Source organism: Thamnophis elegans, chromosome 8 (assembly GCF_009769535.1).
Source record: "Thamnophis elegans isolate rThaEle1 chromosome 8, rThaEle1.pri, whole genome shotgun sequence".
NCBI classification, from domain to species: Eukaryota; Metazoa; Chordata; class Lepidosauria; order Squamata; family Colubridae; genus Thamnophis; species Thamnophis elegans.
The window spans coordinates 43,882,059-43,904,597 of record NC_045548.1 but is presented as its reverse complement, the minus strand read 5'-3'; the positions used below and the strand labels follow the sequence as shown (position 1 = coordinate 43,904,597).

At 39.5% G+C, this 22,539-nt stretch overlaps 1 protein-coding gene across 2 annotated transcripts in view; it reads left to right on the top strand.

Annotated features, from left to right (window-relative positions):
• The first annotated feature begins 378 nt into the window (after window positions 1-378).
• PDE7A (phosphodiesterase 7A) overlaps window positions 379-22,539 on the top strand; it is a 44,142-nt gene continuing 21,981 nt past the window's right edge. Inside the window, exons 1-3 of one of the 2 annotated variants that reach the window (XM_032222787.1) lie at window positions 379-1,179; window positions 6,369-6,429; window positions 17,765-17,848. In XM_032222787.1, the coding sequence (XP_032078678.1) occupies window positions 1,042-1,179; window positions 6,369-6,429; window positions 17,765-17,848 (283 nt within the window). In that variant the 5' untranslated portion in view covers window positions 379-1,041. The remainder of the gene's footprint in view (window positions 1,180-6,368; window positions 6,430-17,764; window positions 17,849-22,539) is intronic. The other variant, XM_032222788.1, reaches the window with a different exon arrangement.

Genomic DNA, 22,539 nt, shown 5'->3' with positions numbered 1-22,539 from the left:
ACAGAACAGGACCGCTAAAGACCAACGCATGCTAGGACAGGTTAGGAGACAAGAAGGAAGTAACTTGAACCACTTCTTCAGAGAGGCAGAGGTGGTTTAAGGTCAAGGTTTGAATATAAAAAGTTTTACGGAGGCTTCAAACACTTTGTACTCCACGTCCTTTGCCCTTATCTAAAAATAAAGAAAAACAACGGACCTCACAACTTAGTGGAGATAAGGTTATTGGGCACCTCCTCCTTACACAACCCCCCGAAGAGAAACAAAAATAAAACTTGGCGAGAGAAAAGGGTTAAAAAACAAAAACAAACAACAAAGGGCCATCAGGCAGGGCAATGACGTCACGCGTAAGACGTTCCCGCCGGGGGATCGTCGCGCCCGCCGCTCACTCCAGGACGAGGTTTCCTTTGGAGAGGCGTGCACTCGCGTGACACCGAGGGAGGAGAACGTGCTCCGTGTGGGCGAGGAGGACGGGTTGCTGCACGCGCAACTCTTCTTTCTCTCTCTCTCTCTCTCTCTCACCCCCCCACCCCGTTAGCTTCCGGCGCCACTACCGCCATCGCTCTCCAGCCAGCACCTGGCCCCGCCCCTCGTGCGCGGGGCCGCGCCTCGTGCTGGACAATAGCGGCGTTGCCGCAGCCGAGTTGTGTGTCCTCCAAATCAGGCCGGGACTGCCGCAGTTACAAGCAGCCGCCCGGGCCCGCCTGCAAACGACCTGAACTAGCGGCGGGGATGCCGCCGTCCCGGCTGCGGAGCTGACCGAGGGACTCCGTGAATTCGAGCCGGGAGAGTGGGGGCTTGATGTTGGTTTCTTCCGGATCATCATCCTCTCGGGCTGCCTCTCCGCTTCCCCTGCGTGAAGCTCGTCGAGCCTAGCTCGGACGGTTAGGAAGAAGTCGTTTGTAGGCGCTGCCCGGGGTTTGCGTGGGACAGGTGAAAGCGGTGAGCCGGGCCTGCCTTGATCCCGGAGCCGGGCCTGGCTTGGATTGGCACCCCAGAAGAAGAGGAGGTGGTGGAGGCGGCGGCGGTGCTGCCCCCGTTTCAATGGAAGTATGCTACCAACTGCCGGTGCTGCCTTTGGACAGGCCGGTCCCGCAGCACGTCCTCAGTCGCCGGGGAGCCATCAGCTTCAGCTCCAGTTCTGCGCTTTTCGGCTGCCCCAACCCCAGACAGCTTTCTCAGGTGAGGGCCCCTCTCGCTCCTTCCCCCGAGGCTGAGGTGGGAAGCGGCCCTCGGGAGAGATCTTGCAAGGAGGGGCAGAAAAAAACTCCAGGAATATCCATGCGGGACCCCGAGGGGGAAAAAGGATGGCTTTGGGAAAAAAAAAAAAAAGCAAAACCCCAAAATCCCCCGGAGGTTTTGAGTCCTCCAGCACTGTTCGGTCAGGCGAGAGGGAACAAAAGCGGGAGGTAGGAAGATTAGGCCAGATAACGTGCAGCAGAGGAGGGTTTCAGTTAGCGGCACAGGCAAGCTGGCAAAACTCGGAACAGGCGAAAGACGCACCGCTTGACTCTGCGGAATTGCCCTTCTTATCGGTGTCGTCTCCCGTTTTTATTTTTGTTAACCCTCGCTTTTTTCTTTGTCACCTGTAGCTGGGTAGTAATGCTGTAGTAGATCGCCAAGATTGCCATTCATTCATGAGTTCTTGTTGACCCCCCCCCCCCCCCGAATGGACTAGAGACAATCCGTAATTTTATCCTGGTCATAAGGATATAAAGGATGAAAATGCTTATTTGGTAGATAGCTGGGGTGATGCCTTTAGGAGGTGTTCAGTCTTTTTCTCCTTGATATTTATAGCAGTTACAAGAGTTACTAGGATATAATGAAGCTGTTATAAATGCTTCAGAATTTAGTGAGGAGTCTTTTGCTTTTCACTTCAGCTGAATCATGCTTATCCCTTAAAATATTTTGCAAAAGATTGCCATATGTATGTATGTATGCATGCATGCATGCATGCATGTTCTGTCTTTTTCAGGCACCTTAAATGTCTTTTATAGGTTTTTAAAGTAAATATACTATGAGTCCAATGTGAATGATACCAGTAATAAATTTAACCATAACAAATGTAGGTAGGTGGTAAAGTGTGAGAAAATAGATTCTGTTGCCATTTTTGGCGCTCTTCAAATGTTTTGAGGATTGGGTTACCCATCTGTTATTGCCCTGATGCAGTCTGCTGAGATTTCCCTGTGAATGATAACAATCTCTGAATCTTAACGCATTTGCCCAGAATTAGACTTATATCTTTGCTTTATTTTTGCAGTATTCCATGTGGGGCAAACCATAATTTTATTGAAACTTCTAAGAGTGTACGTCGCTTTCAAATTTTGAAATAGTCTTGGCTAATACCATTTGCAAATGAAGAGGAAGTCAGTTATTCTTTGGTTTCTTTTTGGGTTTAATAGTGCAACAAAATATGCTACAGAATGTGGATTATAAAAAAAATTAGTTTGATAAGAGTCAAACTTAAATTTATTAGGGTTGTGTCTAAAGAAAATATCACAGATAGAAACTAATATAATTTCTCCAAATTTATGTGAAATACAAGATTGCAAATTATTCAGAAAAAATATGTTTGTGCTTGTTTCAAAGAATTCAGAGGCCCATAGGCGGAATATAATGTCAATGGTGTATTGAAATAATGCTGACTGAAGTAGTCCTGTCATGTACTCTCAAAATCTGAGGATAGGAAGATGTGGGTGTTTGGTGTATGGAAAATATAAACCCCTTTAAAGATGTAGAGTTTTGCTTGTGTGATGATGGATTCATCCATTACAAAATATAGCTGAAGTTTTGTGCCCACCCCATAGACATTCTTGAATTGAGATTAAGGCATTAGCGCAGGGACTTTAGGCAATAATATCCTTTAATCTCAGACATTAAATATGCTTCCAATTGAACTGATGTAGTAAAATCAGATTTGAAGCAAGGGACTTTGGATCAAAATTCTACCTTTATGTAATAGTAGAAATTACTTCCAATTGATTTTAATGCATTTGGTTACCTGAGTAGTTAACATAATTAAGTTGGCTGATGGTGGAATTCATGTTCTGTTAATTATATCCTTTGGGAATAGAAAATACATACAAGAAAAATTATTTGTATGTTTATTGCTTAGCAGTTTAGCTATTATACTATAAATCATATGCTAGGATATTGTCAATAGAAACTGCTATGCAGAATGGTATTAACTTTGAAAGGAAGATTGATAGCTTTTGCTTATAATTGTTGGCACCTTGTAAATTAAATGATTGTAGGCATTGCTATTTCTTTTGCAAACAGTCATTCTTACAAGGAATTTATAATTTCTAAATAATTCCATAATTATTTATACTGATACTAATGTTTGTTATGAAGTCTCAGTAAAATAATCTGACTGTATTTTTACAAAATGACTGTTCTTAAGGACAAACCATTTGGATAATGTAATTAATAATGGAATATATAAAAGATACATTTTATTTCAGTTATTAGGATTCTAAGTTGTTTCTTATAATATTTAGTTACAATTAGTACAACTTTTTAAGTAGAGCAATTTACAAAAAATACTGAAAGACTTAAGTCTCTGTTGCTGACAGTAAATTATAATTTTAGATGTTCTCACTTACTTTATGTATTGTTTTATTTATTAAATTTATATGTCACTGTCAAGTGACTCTGGATGGATTACAAACATCATAAAACAAAGGTACAAAACATTAAAACATTGAATATTAAATAAGAGACTAAAAAGTTAAAACAGCAGAGTACTATGATGTGGAGGTGTGATCTTAGGGTAATAACCACCTCCAACATGGAGTGCCCAGGTCAGTTGGCAGAGCTAGGTTTTGAAGAGAGTGGGGGCACATCTCAGTTTGAGAGGCATGATGTTCCAGAGGGTGGGAGTCTTGGCAGAAAAAGCCTTTCTTCCCCATGCTGCCAGCCAGAATTCCTTCACTGACGGGATTTGCAGCATACCTATTCTGCAGGAATGAGTGGCTAGGGCAATCCCATTGGGTTGCTTGCTCAGGTAGCCTGGACTCATGCAGTAAAGGGCTTTTAAGGTCACAAAGCAACACACTGAATTGGACATGAAAGCACACTGGCAACCAGTGCAGTTTAGGCAACAGTGGTGTTACATGGAGTGCCCTAGGAGCCCCTAGAACTGTCTGTGCAGTTGCATTCTGTATCAGCTGTAGCTTCCAAATATTCTTTAAGGGTAGCTCCATGCAGAGTGCATAGGTGGGATAACTGTTACCAGCACTTCAGAATGAAGGTTTAGAAAATGAGATGCAAAAATTGAACATTAACATCTCTAATATATAACCATAATCCATGATGCAAAATTATGGTGAGCAAGGTCCAACTTTTTTTTAAATGAACAGTTGTATTACTATATGAATTCTATCAACATTCATCATCTAATTTGTTTCCTTACAGAATACCAAAAATAGAACTGATAGTGTAAAATCCTCTTTACAAAGCCCATTAACACACTAGTGAATAAATTTTATAAAAATGTAAATAGGTGATAATATTAACTCAGTTGAAGATGTTTGTTGTCTTACCTATGGGCACATAAGTTATCTTTCTTTTTCTCTTCTCAGTATATTTTAATGGGCATATTGCTCTGAACTTGAAACAAAATTATTTTGAGCTCCAAATACTTCAGTAAGATTGGAACTCTACCCATAGGTTCACACCAGTCTGGTTTGAATGTGAACAGAGTACTTTGAATTCAAAATATTTTATATATCGGTGAACCAAAGTTCTGAACATTTAAATTTTTTGGTATATGTGAAATGTTTTAGCTAATATATACATACATATGCATTGTTCGCTAAGTCTTACTTTTCCAATCCATCCTTTTTCTTCAGGGGTCATCAGAAAATCTGTTTCTTACAACATCTAAATACTCCTTTTAAAGGGGCTGGTGGTTTATAAAATGGGGACAGGAAGTCTTGATTTAAATCTGCATATGCAGCTGTACCTCTTGTTGCCTCAGCAAGCCATTTTCATTTTCAGATAGTAGAGATTTTTCGGTTGATGAAAACTACATAGTATTACAGAATTCTGAAGGAGTCTCTAAACTTTTGCACCTGCCATATTCACTATTTTTTTCTTATGAATCTGTAAACAATTGTAACCGTACATTCGAATATACAGAAACATGGCATGAATATCTTGTCATTAACTTTACCGTATACAGATTGTAACAGCTTCGTTTTATTTAGAGATTTATTGAAATATATAATTGGACAAGGTGTCTAAACTATTGTATGCAACTGAAGTTCTGTTTAGTCAGGCTTTTACAGTTTCATGTCTTCTTCACGTTTCCTGTTTTGTTTGTACGTCTCCTCAGAAAGTAGTGAGATTTTTTTCAATACTGGCACTGTCAATTATCAGACACTTTTATGATTTTGGCATGGTCATGCCACTGCTTCCAGATCTGTTCATTGAAGTTTTACCCTCTTCTGTTATAATTAGAATGGTGCTTTCTGACAGGGAAGTGTCTGTCAACTGGCACTCCTTCTCAATTAATATTACACACATTTCAATGCACTTGTCTTGGTAATAATACAGAAATGGTTTATTAGTACCTTCCTTCACATTTGATATTGGATTTTTTTCTGAATATTCACCTTCCTTATATTTACACATCTATCTTATCTCCATTGTGGATTACTGTTACTTTTCCATTCTTTTTTTTAACTACTGGCAAAAGATCCAGTTACTTTTACTGCCTAAAACAGAGGTTCCCAATCTTGAATTATTATTGGACTAATTATCATAGGGGAGGAATTCCTCCCCTACTAATAACCAGCCATTTGGAGGAGTCGGGGATATAGGAAGGAACTAGTTCTAGTAAGGGATATAGGAAGAAACTAGTTTTAGTAAGTATGTTTATCAATTAAAACCCCTTGAGTGAATTGTTTGTTCTGTGCAGAGATAGATTGGTAAGTTCGCTGTAAAATATGATTGGATGTAGCCAAAATATGTGCCTTTGATTTTTTAACTAAAAAGCGTCATTTTATAATTGATTTTTTTAAAAATATTTTTTTTATTTTCAAACACAAACACACAAGACATATAACATAAAAACCTCTTCAACTGCATATAGTGTGCCAATTGGTTACAAGGTCTTTCTGCATCCTTTCCATAGTCATCACTTGAGCTTTATCAAAATTCACATATAATTGATTTTAGAGAGTTAAGATGAGTGGAGTGTGAAGAAAAGTATGCCATCCACGGCTAGTTTTGTTAAACATGATTAAAGTTTGAACTTTTGTCCTTTACTGGAACATTTATTTACAATGGTTTTTAAATGAAATTAGAAATTAAGAAATTTAAATTCTATTTAAAAAATAGAAATAACATATGTTTTTAATTTTCAGAGACGTGGAGCAATATCGTACGACAGTTCTGATCAAACTGCATTGTACATTCGCATGTTAGGTAAGTGTGGTTGCTTATTGAGATACGAGATCTCTCTGTCAAGTAGATAATAAGCAGAATGCACTTTAATAACTTTGGTTCTTTTTGGTCCATTGCTTTCAAATGCTTCTAAGTATTTACATTTAATTTGGTGCTATTTTCATGTTGAGTCAGTCACTGAAAATACATCTGAAGATGATTTTAAAAAAGGAAAATACAGGCTGTCCTATAATTCAGATTTCAGTGGGAAGAAAATATGGGAGTAGAGATGCAAATACATAAATACTGAAGAACATGCCAGATATTAAATATATGATACTGAAGTACCATGCATTTACATTTATAAATTGTATGCATATATTTATTTTTAATGTCTGTTACTTGTGTTAAAGGTTAGCTCTTGTAGTTATAGTTCCTGTGTTGAACATGTAGAGATTACAGCAAATGCCAAATACATATAAGATTAGAAATTTGTTATGTTTAAAGATAGTTGGAATGACTCATGAACAAATATTTGTATAGGAATGAGTTTCAGCTTAAGTTGTAAACTAAATATTGTTATGTGCTAGCAATTTTGAAGTAGTGCAACTTCAAAACAGAGAAAAAATGTGGAAGGAATTTTAATGTAAATAATTCAGATTAGATCCATAGACATAAGGAGAAATACATCATCATAAGAAATTTACTTGTTGCACCCTTTACAGTAACTTCTGTTTAGCTTATTCATTATTATAAAATTTGCAGAAATGTGTTGGTGGTGGCTTTTAGAGTACTGAACCCTAAAGTAAGTTCAGTTGTTAATATTGAACAATCAGACAGTGTTGGATGGTGTATCTGCCAATTCTACTTTAGTACCTGGTAAATCATAGTAGAATTTCTATGCATCCCCAGATTTTTTTTAAAAAAGTAATTCTGTTGCATATGTGAAATTGAAAGTAAATGATTCCTTAAAAATAATTACAATAAATTAATTCTAGATTTCCTTTCTGGTATCTACACAATTGTTCTCTGTTTATTATATAGAGAAGTTCAGACTAATTTGTCCAATTTCATCCCTGTTTACTGCTGTGCCACAGACACTAACCTCCCTGCTTGTTTTAATTTCCTTCTGTGGTATTTGTTGGCATTTGGCAACACTAGGAAAGTATTTATTTTCATTATTTCATTTAAGTTAATAAGCCTTAGTTGATTAAAAAGCACTTCCAGGACTTTGCCAGATAAGGCAACAAATCCAGAGGCATTCCTCTCTGTTCACCTGGTCCTTCCATGAAGGTGAAACTTAAAATGAAAGTAGCTCTGTACTTTATTATTAAGCTTATCTAATTTCCTAATCAGAGTGTTTCAGTACAGACATTATACAGTTTATCTGGGACCATTCTGAAAGCCAAATGCAATAGTGTTGAACCCACTTAGTTTAGAATTACGTTATGATTGCTTCTGATTGTTCAGAAAAAGTTAACAGTGCTACCATAGTACGGTATGTAGCTCCCAAACCAAAGTCAGTAAGATAAAAGATAATGTAGTCAGTAGTGCCAGATCAATGCAAACTCAATGCAAAGACTTGTAAGATACAAATCAGATGTGAATCCATTTAAAAGTCCAGTTTAATAATGGTATAGAGCTGAATATTCATACTACCTGGTTGGTAAATTCATATAGATTTGGACTCTGGGTAGATCTGATTGAGTTGCCCATGCACAGCCTTATGGCTTTATTTGGACTGAAATTGATTCTGTGACTCCCAGTGAGGTTGATACCTTCCACTGAACTGTGAATTTGGTCATCTATTTGTTAGGTCCAGTGTACTCCTGGGTCTTTTGGCTGGGTCCATGTGGTGGTATTGACATCTTTGAGGGAGAAGGTGATCTTTCTGTCTTGATGAAGGAGGTAGTACAGCTCCTTTTTAAGAGACCATTGCTGGATTCTTTTCTTCTGGATAGTTATTGTCCTTAATGTAGGTTGTTGAAATACCTACATTACAAAGGGAAGGTTAGATAGTTCTTGTAAAGGGTCTTGAAGGAAGCAGATTATTTGAATCCACTTCAGGCTAGGATATTGCACTGAAACAACATTGGTCACACTTCTTCATGACCTTTGGTGAAGATGGGATGGGGGTGGTATGTCCATCCTTGTGCTTCTTGATATCTCAGCTATTTTCAGTACCGTTGACCATTGATGTCTTTTTGATTGTTGCAGAAGCTAGGAATTGGAAATACTATGTTCCAGTGGTTTGCCTCCTTCTTCAGTAATTAGTCCTAAAAGATATTTACATAGGGGAGAAGTTGCATCTGCAGCTCCTCAGTGCATCATGCCTCAGGGCTTAATGCTCTCACTGATCCTGTTTAACACCTACATGAACCTACATGTTGGGTGCAATTGCCAATCACTTTGGACTCCAGTATCATCATTATGCTGATGACCTGTGCATTGTTCATCCCAGCCTTGGGCTATGAAACTCTCAATTGCTTCTGGAGCCTGTTTAGATCTGAATGGAGAGAAATAGGCAACCTTGACAGAACCCTGATTGGCTGTGGTTATCCGCCCCCCCTCCCAATCCGGGAAGTTTTGCCTTGGATGGAATCACGCTTTCCTCCATGAGGCTTATATATAAAAGTTGAGAGTCAACCTGAACTCTCAGCTAGTGCTCAAAAAGCAGTAAAGTCAGGAGCTCTTATTTTTCTGCTTTCTTATTAGCAAGATAGTTGTTATCTATGCCTATTGATGTTTAGATAATCTAGGCCACATAGAGATTTTTGATGAACTCCTAGGTCATCATGTATTACTACCTTAAATCAGTATACATAATATTGTATTGGTGACAAAACAATTTTGACAGTGTTGGAAAAGTCAATTTGCATAATTTCATTTTTCTATCCAGTATACCCAATTCAGGCAACTGGTAAAAGAGTGGATTGTTAGTTTTATGATAGTAACATTCTTTGTCTCATCTCTGTTTTGAGATACTGCAACTTGCTTACTCTGTTTGCAGCAGAAAACCAGTATGATTTATAAAATGCTGCTAAATTAAGGTTTTGTTTAGTCAATGTTCTCTTCTCAGAAGGGATTCAAGGCGTGAAATCAGGAATGGATCTTGAATTTTTTTTTTGTTCTTCCATATAGAACACAAATGACTGATTATATTCCAGAATCTCCCGCTGCATTTTGCATAAATCTTCCATCCTACATAATGGAGAAAGGAATGCATTCTGGCAACTGAGTCCATTTAATTGGCAAGTGGCCACAGTAGTTGTTATTTGGTATAATTTTGTACAGTATTTGAATGTGGAATATTTAATTTAGGAAAAAATAGCAATAAGCCTGAAACTATTATTGATTCAATTAAATAAAGCAAAGGTGCCCAACACACTGTGATGAATGTTTACTTTGTGGACAAATGCTACTTTTGAAAATACCAGTATCAAAAGCAGATAAAGATGATAAAGTTTTAAAGTACTTGCTATTCATCAGTATTGCAAAGAATCCCTTTGAAAAGAAATATTTGTTCTATTCACACTGAGCCTGATTTTTTTTAAAGGAATATTATCTTATCTTGGCAATGCTATCACACTGATTTTATTCTGCATTTGTTAAGTTAAATATCCCCTGAGGAAGATGTTTACTGAAACATTTGGCAACGCATAATTCTTTAATCATTTCTGCTTTCTTTTCCTTTTTACTTATAGGGTTTCCTGCTTGAGCAGGGGGTTGGACCAGAAGACCTCCAAGGTCCCTTCCAACTCTGTTAATCTGTTATTTTGTCAAGAAGCTTTCTGAAAGATCAAAAATACATAAAAATTTTTTTAATTAACCCTATAACTATAAAACTAAGAAAGAATTGAAAATAATAAAGTTTAAAACTAAGTCTCGAGATTTCAAATTATTTTTATTAATAATAGATGAATTTATGTTCATCCAGATGTGAATAGTCTGAGATGCAGGTCCACAGGGGCTCTTCCCAAAGTCTTAGATGTGGTCTACGACATTTCTGAAAGCAGTTACCAAATAATATTTGTAATGTATTGGAGATTTAATACATAACTATTTTAACTTCATTTAAATATAAATGAAATAAATTTAGATTCTCTCTTGGCCCCATTGCTCCACATATTATTTCAAGGTTCAAGAAAGATTGTGTTACAAATTATAACACGTGTTATTAATCTTAACTATTGTTTGGGGGGGGGGAAATTCAAACAATAACTTTTAATGGAAATTATATTTCAAATTATGATATTAGGATTTGAAGATGGCTTATTTCAATTAATCATAATTAAAGTGAACCCAGTTTAGAATGATATCCTAAGCTATGGTTAATTCAAAATAAAAGTTTTGATTTCCTCACTTTTGGGTTGAAAGAGAGTACGGGGAAAGCATAATGTTGAGGCTTAGTGAGATTTGCTATATTTACGTTAGATGATAATGATTAGGTACATTCACATGCAGATTGCTGCAAGTGGTTGGGACCACTTTAGATGTAGGATTGGATTTAAATTTCCCAAACTGCCATTCTAAAATAAGATGCTGCTGTTTCACCCAATCATCTTTACTTTCTTAAGTACTGTGTAAGTACTAAGACTAAGAATTGCAAAATGAAAACAATTACTTCTTTTTTTGGCTGATGGGAACAGCCAGATTTATCTCCCTCCTTGCTGCTGTTCCCTTCCCTTCCATTGGCAGGTTGTAGCTGCTTTGGTGCTGCACTCCTAAGGCAATTGTTCAAGGGATTATTTCATTTAGAGATATGGAAAAGTCAATTCTTTACATTTTCTGTTTCTTTAATTGACTTTGGTCTGTCTTTTCATCATTCAACTAACTGGTAGCTCTTTGTCGTGAGTTGGGTGGCTCTATGCATTTGTTTAATAATAAACAGCCAAAGAAACATACCCTCTGAAGGTCTGGCTCCATCCAAATGCATGGACTTCAATTTCCAGATTCTTTAGTTAACATTACCATTGCTGAGAATTCTTGAGAAATCTGGGAAAGCTGATGAATCCTCATATTCTCAATAGAGATGGAGATAGCATCCATGTATGGGTTAACACTGTCCGTTCTCTGATTGGACTGAGTCTGATTACTAATTAACCATCTATAAAACTTGCGTCCCTGTGAGTGACTCCACCCAGCTTCCAACTCAGTCCATTCTGGACAGTCGTGTTGTCCAGTGTTTCTAGTATTTGAGCAAATTTCTCTTTATTGAATCTCAAATTTGGCTGTGAGTAATTGTGGAGAAAGAGTGGGCTGGTGAAACTAATTGGCTAGCAGGAGCCTTGGGACTCTCCAAGAGAGGCTCATTGAGGTAATTCTACCCAGCCTCGAGCCGCAAGTGCGGGGTTGGGGTTGGGGAATCGCGCGCTGATGAGCCAGCCCTGAATCTTCATATCGCTCGATGCGATCCCCGGGACAATTTCTCCCACCTGCTGTGTGCGGCTGATTGTGCAGCGTGCTTTGCGCGGCTGCAGGGCACTTGACAATGTTGTCCCTGGCGTCTCCCAGCTGGATCGCCTGCAGGAACCACCACAGTTCCGGGGAAAGTCACTCCAATGCGGGGAGGCGAACGGCCTCCTTTGAACTGTTTTCGCGCCCTGCAGGTTTGCAGGTGGCAATTAAAGGCGCACGTGGCCGCATTGGCTTGAGGAGGCTCTCAGAAACTTAGAAAGAGCACCAGCGGTCATTTTGAATGGGAAAATTTGGCACGGTTGCCATTTTGAAAATAACAGTCGTTCCAATGGCAGACAGCAGCATGGCATACCATCTCCCTGGCATGGAGAGAGACAGTCAGGGGAGTTTGCTGTTGGTAGCAACAGCTGGAAGGCCCAATCCCCCGGCCTTGCCTTCCTTGTCTCAGGGCAGCAGTATAACTAAGCCACACGATAAGAGTTCTAAGGACTCTAAATCATCCAGCCAGGGCTCCAAGTCTAAAAAAACCTCTAAGTCGGCAGACAAAGACACCCCCCCCCCAGACCAAGACCGGGCCTCATCACCATTCCTCCACTTCCAAATCAGGCCGCAGTCCTCCTCTGCAGTTGGATCCTGGGCCTGGCCCATTTAGCCCAATGCTGTCTATTAATACTTCAGGGCTCTGGGGGCAATCTGCACCACCAGCCCCTATGGAGTCTCGCCTACCTAGCAGACATGTGGAAGCCACATTTACGCCCATGGCTGCTGGCTTATGCCCTGAGTACCCGACCCCGTCATGCTGTTAGATTATCAGTCCTTCATTGCGGAGGCCATTAAGCAGGGGATTGCGGCTGGGTTGCAGCAACGAGTGCCGCCAACATCACCACCGGCCGCCCCAGCTCACGTCCACAGTGATCTTGTTCCTTGGCCGCCCTGACGGCCCATTTGAGAACGGTGCCCATCAGTATTATATCTGATCTAGATGGCATCTTGATATTGTCACACTCTAGGGATAACGGAGGTGACCCAGGTATTCCTCTCTGAGGAGAGACAAGACAGTCTCCACCAATTAGTGTCTAGAGGGAAGTGTCTAGAGGGAAAGGAAGCTATCGCTAGCTACCTTGTCTAAATTGCTGGGGAAGATGGTTTCAGCCATCTCGATTGTCCCTTGGGCCAGACTACACACCAGGTAATTACAATGGCTCCTACTGCCCTTCCAAAAGGAACGGAGGAGCACTTCCCTGGCTAGGGTTACCTTGCCCGATGAGGTATGGCACTCCTTGCATTGGTGGAGGTCCCCTGCGATCAAAAAAGGGTGTCAGTTTGTGATGGAGGATAGGATCATGATCATAACTGATGCAAGTCTCTGATGTTTGGGCGCCCATCTTGACGCACATTTTCCACAAGGCAGGTGGTCGGAAGAGAAAGGTGCCTTGAGTATTAACCTCCTTGAGCTCAGAGCCATCCGTCTCGCCCTCCTCCACTTCGTAGATTTGATCAGGGGACCCATGTACTGGTTCTGACCAATAACATCACGGCCAAGGCCCATGTGAACAGGCAGGGGGGGCACCAGGTCGAGACAACTAATGGGGGAGGTGGAAGAGCTGGGTTGCTTGGCAGAGGTTAACCTGTCCCTCGCTGCTGAGCACATTTCAGGGGTTGACAATGTGAAGGCAGACTGGCTCAGCTGCTCTACCCTGGATCAGGCAGAGTGGAGATTATACCCTTCTCTCTTCCAGGAGATTACGCGATGGTTCGGGATTCCGATCATGGACCTCTTTGGCTCTCCAGCCAATGCTCAACTGTCCCGGTTCTTCATGAGGTTCCCCGCAACAGGTGCAGAAGGGATGGACGCCCTCTGCTGGCCCTGGCCTCAGGGACTACTATACGCCTTCCCACCACTTCCACTTTTGTCCAGGGTGCACAAGATCATTTCAACCAGGGCAGAGATCATACTAGTTGCCCCGTATTGGTCACGCCAGCCATGGTTTGCAGATCTTCAGACATTGTCCCTGGAGAGGCCCTGGAGGATCCCGCCAGACAAGGCGTCCCTCAGCCAGGGGTTGCTGGAGCACCCGGAACCCCCAGTGACTCCAGTTGACCTCCTGGCGCTTGAGCGGGAGGGTCTGATGCTTGACAGATTTTCAGCTAGATTCATAGACACTATACAGGCATCCAGGCGACCCTCCACGGATCACATTTAGAATGCTACCTGGTGGGTGTTTTGTGAGTGGTGCTCTAATAGGATAACGCCGGTTTTGACCTCGGTTCCCCAGGTCCTGGAGTTTCTCCAGGATGGTCTGGACAAGGGGTTATCGCCCAATACCCTTAGGCGGCAAGTGGCAGCCTTGTCCACCATGTTTTCTTGGGGAGGGAGTCAGTCATTATCCCATCACCCAGTGGTTAGGAGGTTTTTAAAAGGGGCATCGAATCTAAGGCCACCTGTCTAAGGCACAGATATACCACATGGGACTTGTCGAAGGTTCTCACCGCTCTCACGAAGCCCCCATTTGAGCCCCTCAGTACTATTCCTCTGCAATTTCTTTCTCTGAAAGTAACGTTCTTAGTTTCCATCACCTCTGCTCGGAGGATATCAGAGCTCAATTAGGGAGGGTCTGTGTATCTTTTATGAGGATAGGGTGGTCCTCAGGCTGGACCCTTCCTTTTGCCCCAAGGTAAATTCGAGGTTCCATCGGGCACAGATTATATTACCGGACTTTTGTCCATCACTATCGAGGCCATTAGAGGAGCAGTGGCACATGTTAGATGTCCGGCGGGCCCTCCAAACTTATATCCAGTGGACATCGGATTTGAGGAAGACGGAACGTCTCTTTGTCTCTTTCCAACCTTCCTCCCTGGGGCAGAGGATATCAGTCACTACCATAGGGAGGAGGATTAGAAAATGTATTGCCACCGCCTATTTTTCCAATGAAGAGCTGGTTCCACAGAGGATTATGGCCCATTCCACCAGGAGCTCTACCACCTCTGCGGCGTGGAATACCCAGGCTTCCCTAGGGGAGATCTGCAGGGTGGCGTCGTGGGTGACCTCCTCGCCCTTTGTTCAGAATTATAATCTGGATAAATTTCCTTGGGCAGATGCTGCCTTTGGCCGTAGAGTTCTATAGGCAGTACATGCTGACAGTCTCTTCTCTCCCAACGGGGACTAGCTTGGGTATGTCCCATACATGGATACTATCTCCATCTCTATTGAGAAAAGGCGTTGGTACTTACCTGATACGCCTCTTCCAATAGAGTGGAGATAGCATCCAGCCCCGTCCTATATGGAGACTGTTTTCCATTCCCACCTGGAGAGATGATTGCTCAGTTGGCTTATGTCATTTCTTATGGAACTTCTTGTTTGCGTTTGCAGTGAATGGTTTACTAAAGTTTGGATAACAAGTGGAGTCTGTGTCTTTGTTCTTCGTCGTAAATTGGGTAGAGTCACTCACAGGGCGGGTTATATAGGTGGTTAATTAATTAGTAATCAGACTCAGTCCAAGCAGAGAACGGACAGTGTTAACCCATACAGGGATGCTATCTCCACTCTTATTAGAAGAGGAGTATCAGGTAAGTACCAACTCCCTTTTAGAGGATTTAGGGAACTTCAATTATAATGGTCCTGATAGATTCATTCTGGGAAAATTGTCTGCTAGCTGTTTGTGATTAGTGTGCTAGCTACAGTGAAAGTTACATTGAAAGTGACTTCCACTTCTTGGTTAGGATTTTTGTAAAAAAACCCTTTGTAAAAACAATTAATAGCTTTCCATTTGTAGCTTCTGTAGAAGGAAGGAGTTAATAGAACTGAAAAACTACTATATGAGAATACATTTTTTATTTATTTTGTTGCATAGAAATGCCACAGGATAACGTGATTTTCTTCAAACTTGCTTCTATTACCATCTGAAGCATTTCTTATAATTTAGTGCTTATGCATATTTAATAGCCATAAGTAGATTCCTTATTAGAAAAGTCAAATCAGAGAATAGAATAGAATAAAATAGAATAGAACAGAATAGAATTCTTTTTTGGCCAAGTGTGATTGGCACACAAGGAAGTTGTCTTGGTCCACATCCTCTCAGTGTACATAAAGAAAAGATACATTTGTCACGAATCATAATATACAACATTTAATAATAGTCATAGGGTACAAATAAGCAATCAAATCATATTTGGAAACAATATAAATTGTAAGGATATAAGCAATAAAGTTACAGTCATAAGTGGGAGGAGATGGATTATAGTAACGATGAGAAGATTAATGCAGACTTAGTTTGATAGGGTTGAGGGAATTATTTGTAATTTATTTCATCCATTTGTATTCAATTCAATTCATACATTTATAGATAGGCTCATTGTTTTAGAAGAAAAACTCGTAAGACTAACAATTATGACATGAAATACTTTCTGCAAAAGTTGACATAATATATAATACAAATAAATGAAATCTTATCTTAGACATAAACAGACTTGCAGCAATATTTTGAAAAACATCCAATAATAATAACAAACAAAATCATCATCAAATACCAGAGCTCTGGTGGCACAGTATTGCAGGCTGATCCTGGCCACTGCCAGCAGTTTGATCCTGACTGGCTCAAAGTTGACTCAGCCTTCTATCCTTTCGAGGTCAGTAAAATGAGGATCCAGATTATTGGGGGAAACTGGATTTCTTTGAGGGCTGGATCAGCATTGTAGTTGTCCTCTGTGGGCCAGCCAATGAGGGGGAGTCAGGACGGATAGCAGACAGGACGGACAGCAGACGGGACGGATGCCTCCTGCAGCACCCTACTGACCAAAAAGGGGCACGGGGGGTTCATACACGTCAGACACACCCTGTTTTTGACAGCCTCATGCATCACTCTGCCAGCCAAAGAAGGGAGCAGGGTACTGCAGGAGGCTCTCCAGGCTGAAAATGGGGCATGGGAAGGCTATGCCTACCACCCGCACCCCATTTTTGCTAGGAGAGGCACAGCAGGCCAGTCCTTTGCTATTTCCAGGCTGGCCCCATAGGTCAGATCTAAGCACCCCGAGGGCCTTGAGTTTTACACATGCAGGACTTGAGTTTCACACCTCTGGTTAAGGCAGTGGTTCCTAAACTTGGCAACTTTAAGACTTGTGAACTTCAACTCCCAGAATTCTCCAGCTAGTTCTTCTGGCTGGAGAACTCTGGGAGTTGAAGTCCACAAGTCTTAAAGTTGCCAAGTTTGGGAACCACTGGGTTAAGGTATCAAACTAGAAAATGAGACACAGTTCTAGTTCCATCTTCGTCATGTGAAGCCAGCTGGGTGACCTTGGGTTAATCATTTTTTTCTCTGGCTTAGGTAGGAGGCAATGGCAACCACTTCTGAAAAACTTTTTCAAGAAAATTTTGGGGGGTTATCCAGGCAGCGTCTAAAAATGAAATGATTGAATGGAAGAAAAAAAAAATATTTTTTTGCCAGTATAAATAGTAACATTATTATAGAAGATGCTGAAGGAGAAAATACATGCAGTAATTTTCATATTAATATTAATTTTGATATTTTAATGACTGATATAACCAAGTGGAACATATATTGTAATGGCAATTACTATAATTTTGAAAATTATAAATATATGACTGTACATTACAAATCTACTCAACTGATATATTTTAGAAAAATGATTTGATACTGAAGAGAAACAAAAAATTCTGATATTTTTCTTTATTATATTTTTGTCATTATGGTAATTTGACATATATTTAAATTTAAATACATATGTAGTGAATTGTGTATGACAAGGTAGGAATTTATCACAAGCAGGGAATTGGATATTTGAAAAAAAAATTCAAACTTGTTAAATTGCATCTAAGGTAAGGTGCTGTAGTATTATTGTTACCCAACATCAACAGAACGTCTACACCTTGCAACTGTAGTCAGTTGCATTTGTCTCTGTAGTTCTTCGACATGGTATATTTCACTCTTGACCCTATTTCCAGGAGATGTACGAGTAAGAAGTCGGGCAGGATTTGAAAGAGAGAGAAGAGGTTCTCATCCATACATTGATTTCCGTATTTTTCACTGTAAGTATTTAATAGCAGTACAGTAATGAAGAATTCCATTTGTGTTTGGCTCCTGCGCGTATAGCCATACAGGTTTTATTAACTAATCTTAGTAAATCACTTAATTGTGGCAAAAAAACAGGCGTGACTCACTTAACAATCACCTTAGCAGCAGAAATTCTTGACACAATTGTAGTCATAAGTTGAGGACTATTTGTATGCTGCTTTCCAAAGGGACTGTTTTATATAGAGATGTTTTTAACACTCTTGTACAGTTTTCTTTTTTTGCTGAAACTAGTTTACTTATTGGGAATACTATCCTCTATGTAGATGTCACATTACTCATGGGTCCATTTCATTCTATTATATTTGATCTAATAAACTGAAATGTCCTGAAGCTATTCGTGAATACAATTCTTTCATCTATTCACACTGGTATTAGAAAAAAGCAGGAAGTAACAATGGCTTCCTTTTTCTTTTTGTCTGAACTGTGAAATTGTAGTTGCCAGCCTTCAACAAGGTACACAATCTGTAACACCATATGGCACTGAATTAAGATTCTGGCTTAATAAGGTTGCTTGACATACTTTTCTGATTCAGGTAAATTGAGTGACCATTATCTGCATTCATCTTACTATAGTTAGAATCGTCCAAGATTGTGTTGGAATCATTGATTGAAAGTGGGTATTTAATGTCTCATTTTGATCCATTCCTTCCTTCCTCTGTCCATCTAATTGTTCCAATATTCATGTGTACTGAAGAACAGGTAGTTTAACAAGAGTTGTATTTTAATTATAAATAATAACAAGAAATGGCAAACATAATTCGTACATGAATAATTAGAGTGGGCCGTCAGCATTCAAGAACCAGGCCATGGAAATGGTGGGCGCATTTCCACTTGTGTGAGTGTGCACATACGCCATTTGTGCAAATGTTGGGCATGCTTGCCTGCCACATGTGCAGGTGAACTGAGTGCACACTGCACTTGCCGGGCACCTGGAACCATTCCCTCCCCCCTCCCCTTCCGCAAAGCTGGAACAGTTTAGAGAGCAACCACTTTCAGAGCCATTGCTGAAATGTTTAAAAGACCTTTATTCACACTAGAAATAAAGAGGGTAAAGAGCCCTAAAAGAAAGAGAAGGCAATCATGCAATTGAAATACATCACAAGGAGTAAGATTTGCTTGTATTTTCTGTACCAAGTTGGAAGGTCTAAACTCCCAACTACTTATACTAGGTGCATTAATGTGAACGTTATGCTAGCTAACTGGTTATGTGAAGCTTCATTAAACTGATTCATCCCCCCTCCCACCATAATACTGTCTATATCTAGGAAGATTGATACATTTTTTCTAGGTTTCAGATTGTGATCTTTCTTATTTCTACCTTGAGAAACCTGGGTGTTAAATTTAGCATCCTATGTACAAAGTATGTGCTGTATTGATCTTGTGAATGATAACCACAGGACAGTATATTAAGTCATTCATCTTTACATTTCTAGTTTATTATTAAGATGGAAAAATAAGCTTTTTCATTGTTCTTTGGCAGGAATATTGCTGTGATAGCACATTTAAATGTAGGAAGTATCTGTAGTTGATTGCTCTATTAACAAAAATTTTTTAAAAAATCAGCCCTAGAAATGCTAGTTAACTTATGAATAGCAAAAAACAGGACAGATAATGTTATTTAAAGTAATATATGCTCATATGAGCTTTCTACCTGGAATATAATTCTGTTGGTTTTATATTTTAACGGTATCTTTTGGGTTAGATTAAAATGGGCAATAAAGAACATGTAGCCATGTGACTAATATACACATTTTATACATCTACACAGAATTTTTAAATATGTAATTTGATGAACTTTAAGTATTTCAAAGATTAATACTGTTTGGAAAGTAGCTATATACCTCACCCCATAATTGTAACTTGTTAGAGCTTGTTCTGATTCCTACCATTGCTGTAGTCTTTTCTCAGTCACCACCCATATGCATGTAAATTTGTTATCAGACTGAATCCATATATACTTGTACATTGTTTGTCTCTGATAGCTCTATATTAGATTGGATTTTAGAAACATTGGCATAATAGCAGAGTTTAATGTGTGTGCCTTTCAGATGAAATTGTTATATCTTGAGTTTTGGAAATTACCTGAAGAATCTTGATAAGGAGTAAAACGGTAGTGTAAAGCTATACTTACCAGTATATATGCACATGTTTGAAATGAGATGGCAACCAAAGGTTTAAAACTTCTAATTTAGTTATTTTTAGTATATTAAAATAAAACCAAAATATTATGTTTTCCCTGCTCCAGTGGTGGGTTCTGGATTCCGTTACAACTGGTACGGTTGGAACGGCCCCGGCATCACCCACATGGATGCATGCGGCGTGCACATCCTTTGTACTTGCCTGCGACACTTCTGCAAGCCTCCGTGACGCTCCAGCTGCTCAGCGGAGCTTGCATAGGCATCGTATGCGCCATGCGTGTGCGTGGAAGCGCCAAAGGCTTAAAGGACAGGTAAGGAACTCGGGCAAGCGGGTGAGCCCTCTGGAGCACTGTACCGGAAAGGGAAGCTCCGGGCAAGCTCTGGTATGCCCGTACCGGAGCGTACTGCCTGTAATCCACCACTGCCCTGCGCCCTATACTTTCTCATTACCAATAACTTGACAAGGATTTCAAAAAAAAATCTAAGGAAGATCAATATTGCTCTTAACTTCATAGTATTGCTAATCTCTGAATTCTATTAATTTAATAGTAAATATATACCTACATATACATATGCACTTACATATAATCAGAAATTAATCCTGCTAATATTTGTGGCATTTATTCTCACTATGTAAGTGCATATAAAATTGTAGCCTAAATAGCTTAAACTATCATACCTGACTATTAATTGAAAACTGGTACTTTCAGTTCATATCATTACAAAATATATACATTATTTAAGCTTTGTGTGTTTCATGTCAAGATATAATCTGCCATGTCCTATTCTTTTTAAAATGTTTCTAAATATTAAAAAGCCAGGATGTTTTAAACTACATTCCATTGTAGTTTAATACTATTGTTTGTTAGCTGCAGAGTTGTCCATAAAAATGCTTGAGGAATAGGGTCTTATCCTACTTGAGATCCCTATTTATAGGTAGACAATTTTTTTGTGGAATTCATATGTTCCTTATCTCTATATATTACCTCCATCCATGAGATTCTCCAATCTTCTGTTACAGATTTCTTTAAATGAAAAGGAAATTGAAAGGGATTATACATTCATTTGATATTAGCAAGTTTGAAAATTCTGATCAGACCCTTATTTAGCCCTATATTTTTATGTGAGCTAATTTACGAACCTGGCCATTTGGATGGCCAGCCTGCCTTACTTAGAAATTGACACATAGCTCTTAAATCATAATGTAAAAACTAATACCAGTAGCTGAATGATACATATAGAATTTAAAGGAAAAAATGTATTCATTCTTTAAGTTGTGTCCAACTTTTCACAATCTCATAGATTAGGGGTGTCAAACTTGCGATGTATCATAACCTTTTCCCCTTTTGCTGAACCAGGGGTGAATGTGGCCAGTGTGTGATGCATCCAGTCCTTGGGCTGCAAGTTTGGCACCCCTGCCGTAGATCATAGAATGCCAGGCCCTCCTGCCCAAACTCAAAAGAAAAAACCCACATCTATATATGGATTACATGCTAGTAATTTTGGAAACTAATCTCATGTTTCTTGCACTTCAAATTCTGGCCAGGTGGTTTGGGTCTTTGGAATAAAATTTTAGTCTCACTGCTTTTACTCTCCTTTATTGCTTGCAAATTATTGGGCCAGGGGGAGTAAAGGGTTGTTGGTGGTTAGATATGGTGTTCATCATAGCATTTCTTTTTCTCCTGATGATAGCTCCATGGATATACCAGTGTACAGTAAGAACTGCTAAGGTTAAGGAACTAGTATTAAGGAAGCTGAATCAATCAGAGGTAGGTTGTTCCCATTTCAACCTGGTTTGGCCAAACCGGTAGTGGCGGTGCATGTGCAGAAGTGTTGTGCGCATGAGCACAAGCAAACCGGTAGTAAACTGGTTAACAACCCACTGCAGGAGTCAATATATTGCAGTGCTAAGATGTTGAAACAGGTTTGGGTAAAGCCAGGTTTACGTCCATCTTCAGTCACAAAAATCCACTGTGTGACCCAAGTCCAATGACTTTCTCCCATTCAGGTTACCTCAGGACAGGGATAAAATGGAGAACAATCCTTTCATAAGCTGATCCTAAAACTCAGAAGAAAGATGATACATACATATATAAATAAATACACCTGAGTGTACTAAAACAAATGGACACTTTTCACTTCCGAAATATTTGAAATTTTAGTTTTGTCTGTATGGAGAAATGATTTTTCCATTTTCAAAAATAAACTTTTTGAAAATTATTAGTTTTTTATGTGGACTATTTTTCCCTAGTATTCCTTTTCCTTTTAACTGATATATATCAACTTGGTCAACCGTGTTCTTTTCTTGCTATCATATACTTTCTTCTTCTCTTTCCCAAAAGAGAAGAATTGGTCAATTTGATCAGAAACACAACCTTGGAAATTCATTATTTTTATTAGTTTGGAAACCTGAATTTTCCCTTCTGTTCTGTGGATCTTTTTAAAACATGTTCTAGAATAAAAAGACATTCTAAAAGCCCAAACTGTTTTTCTCCTTATTCAGCTCA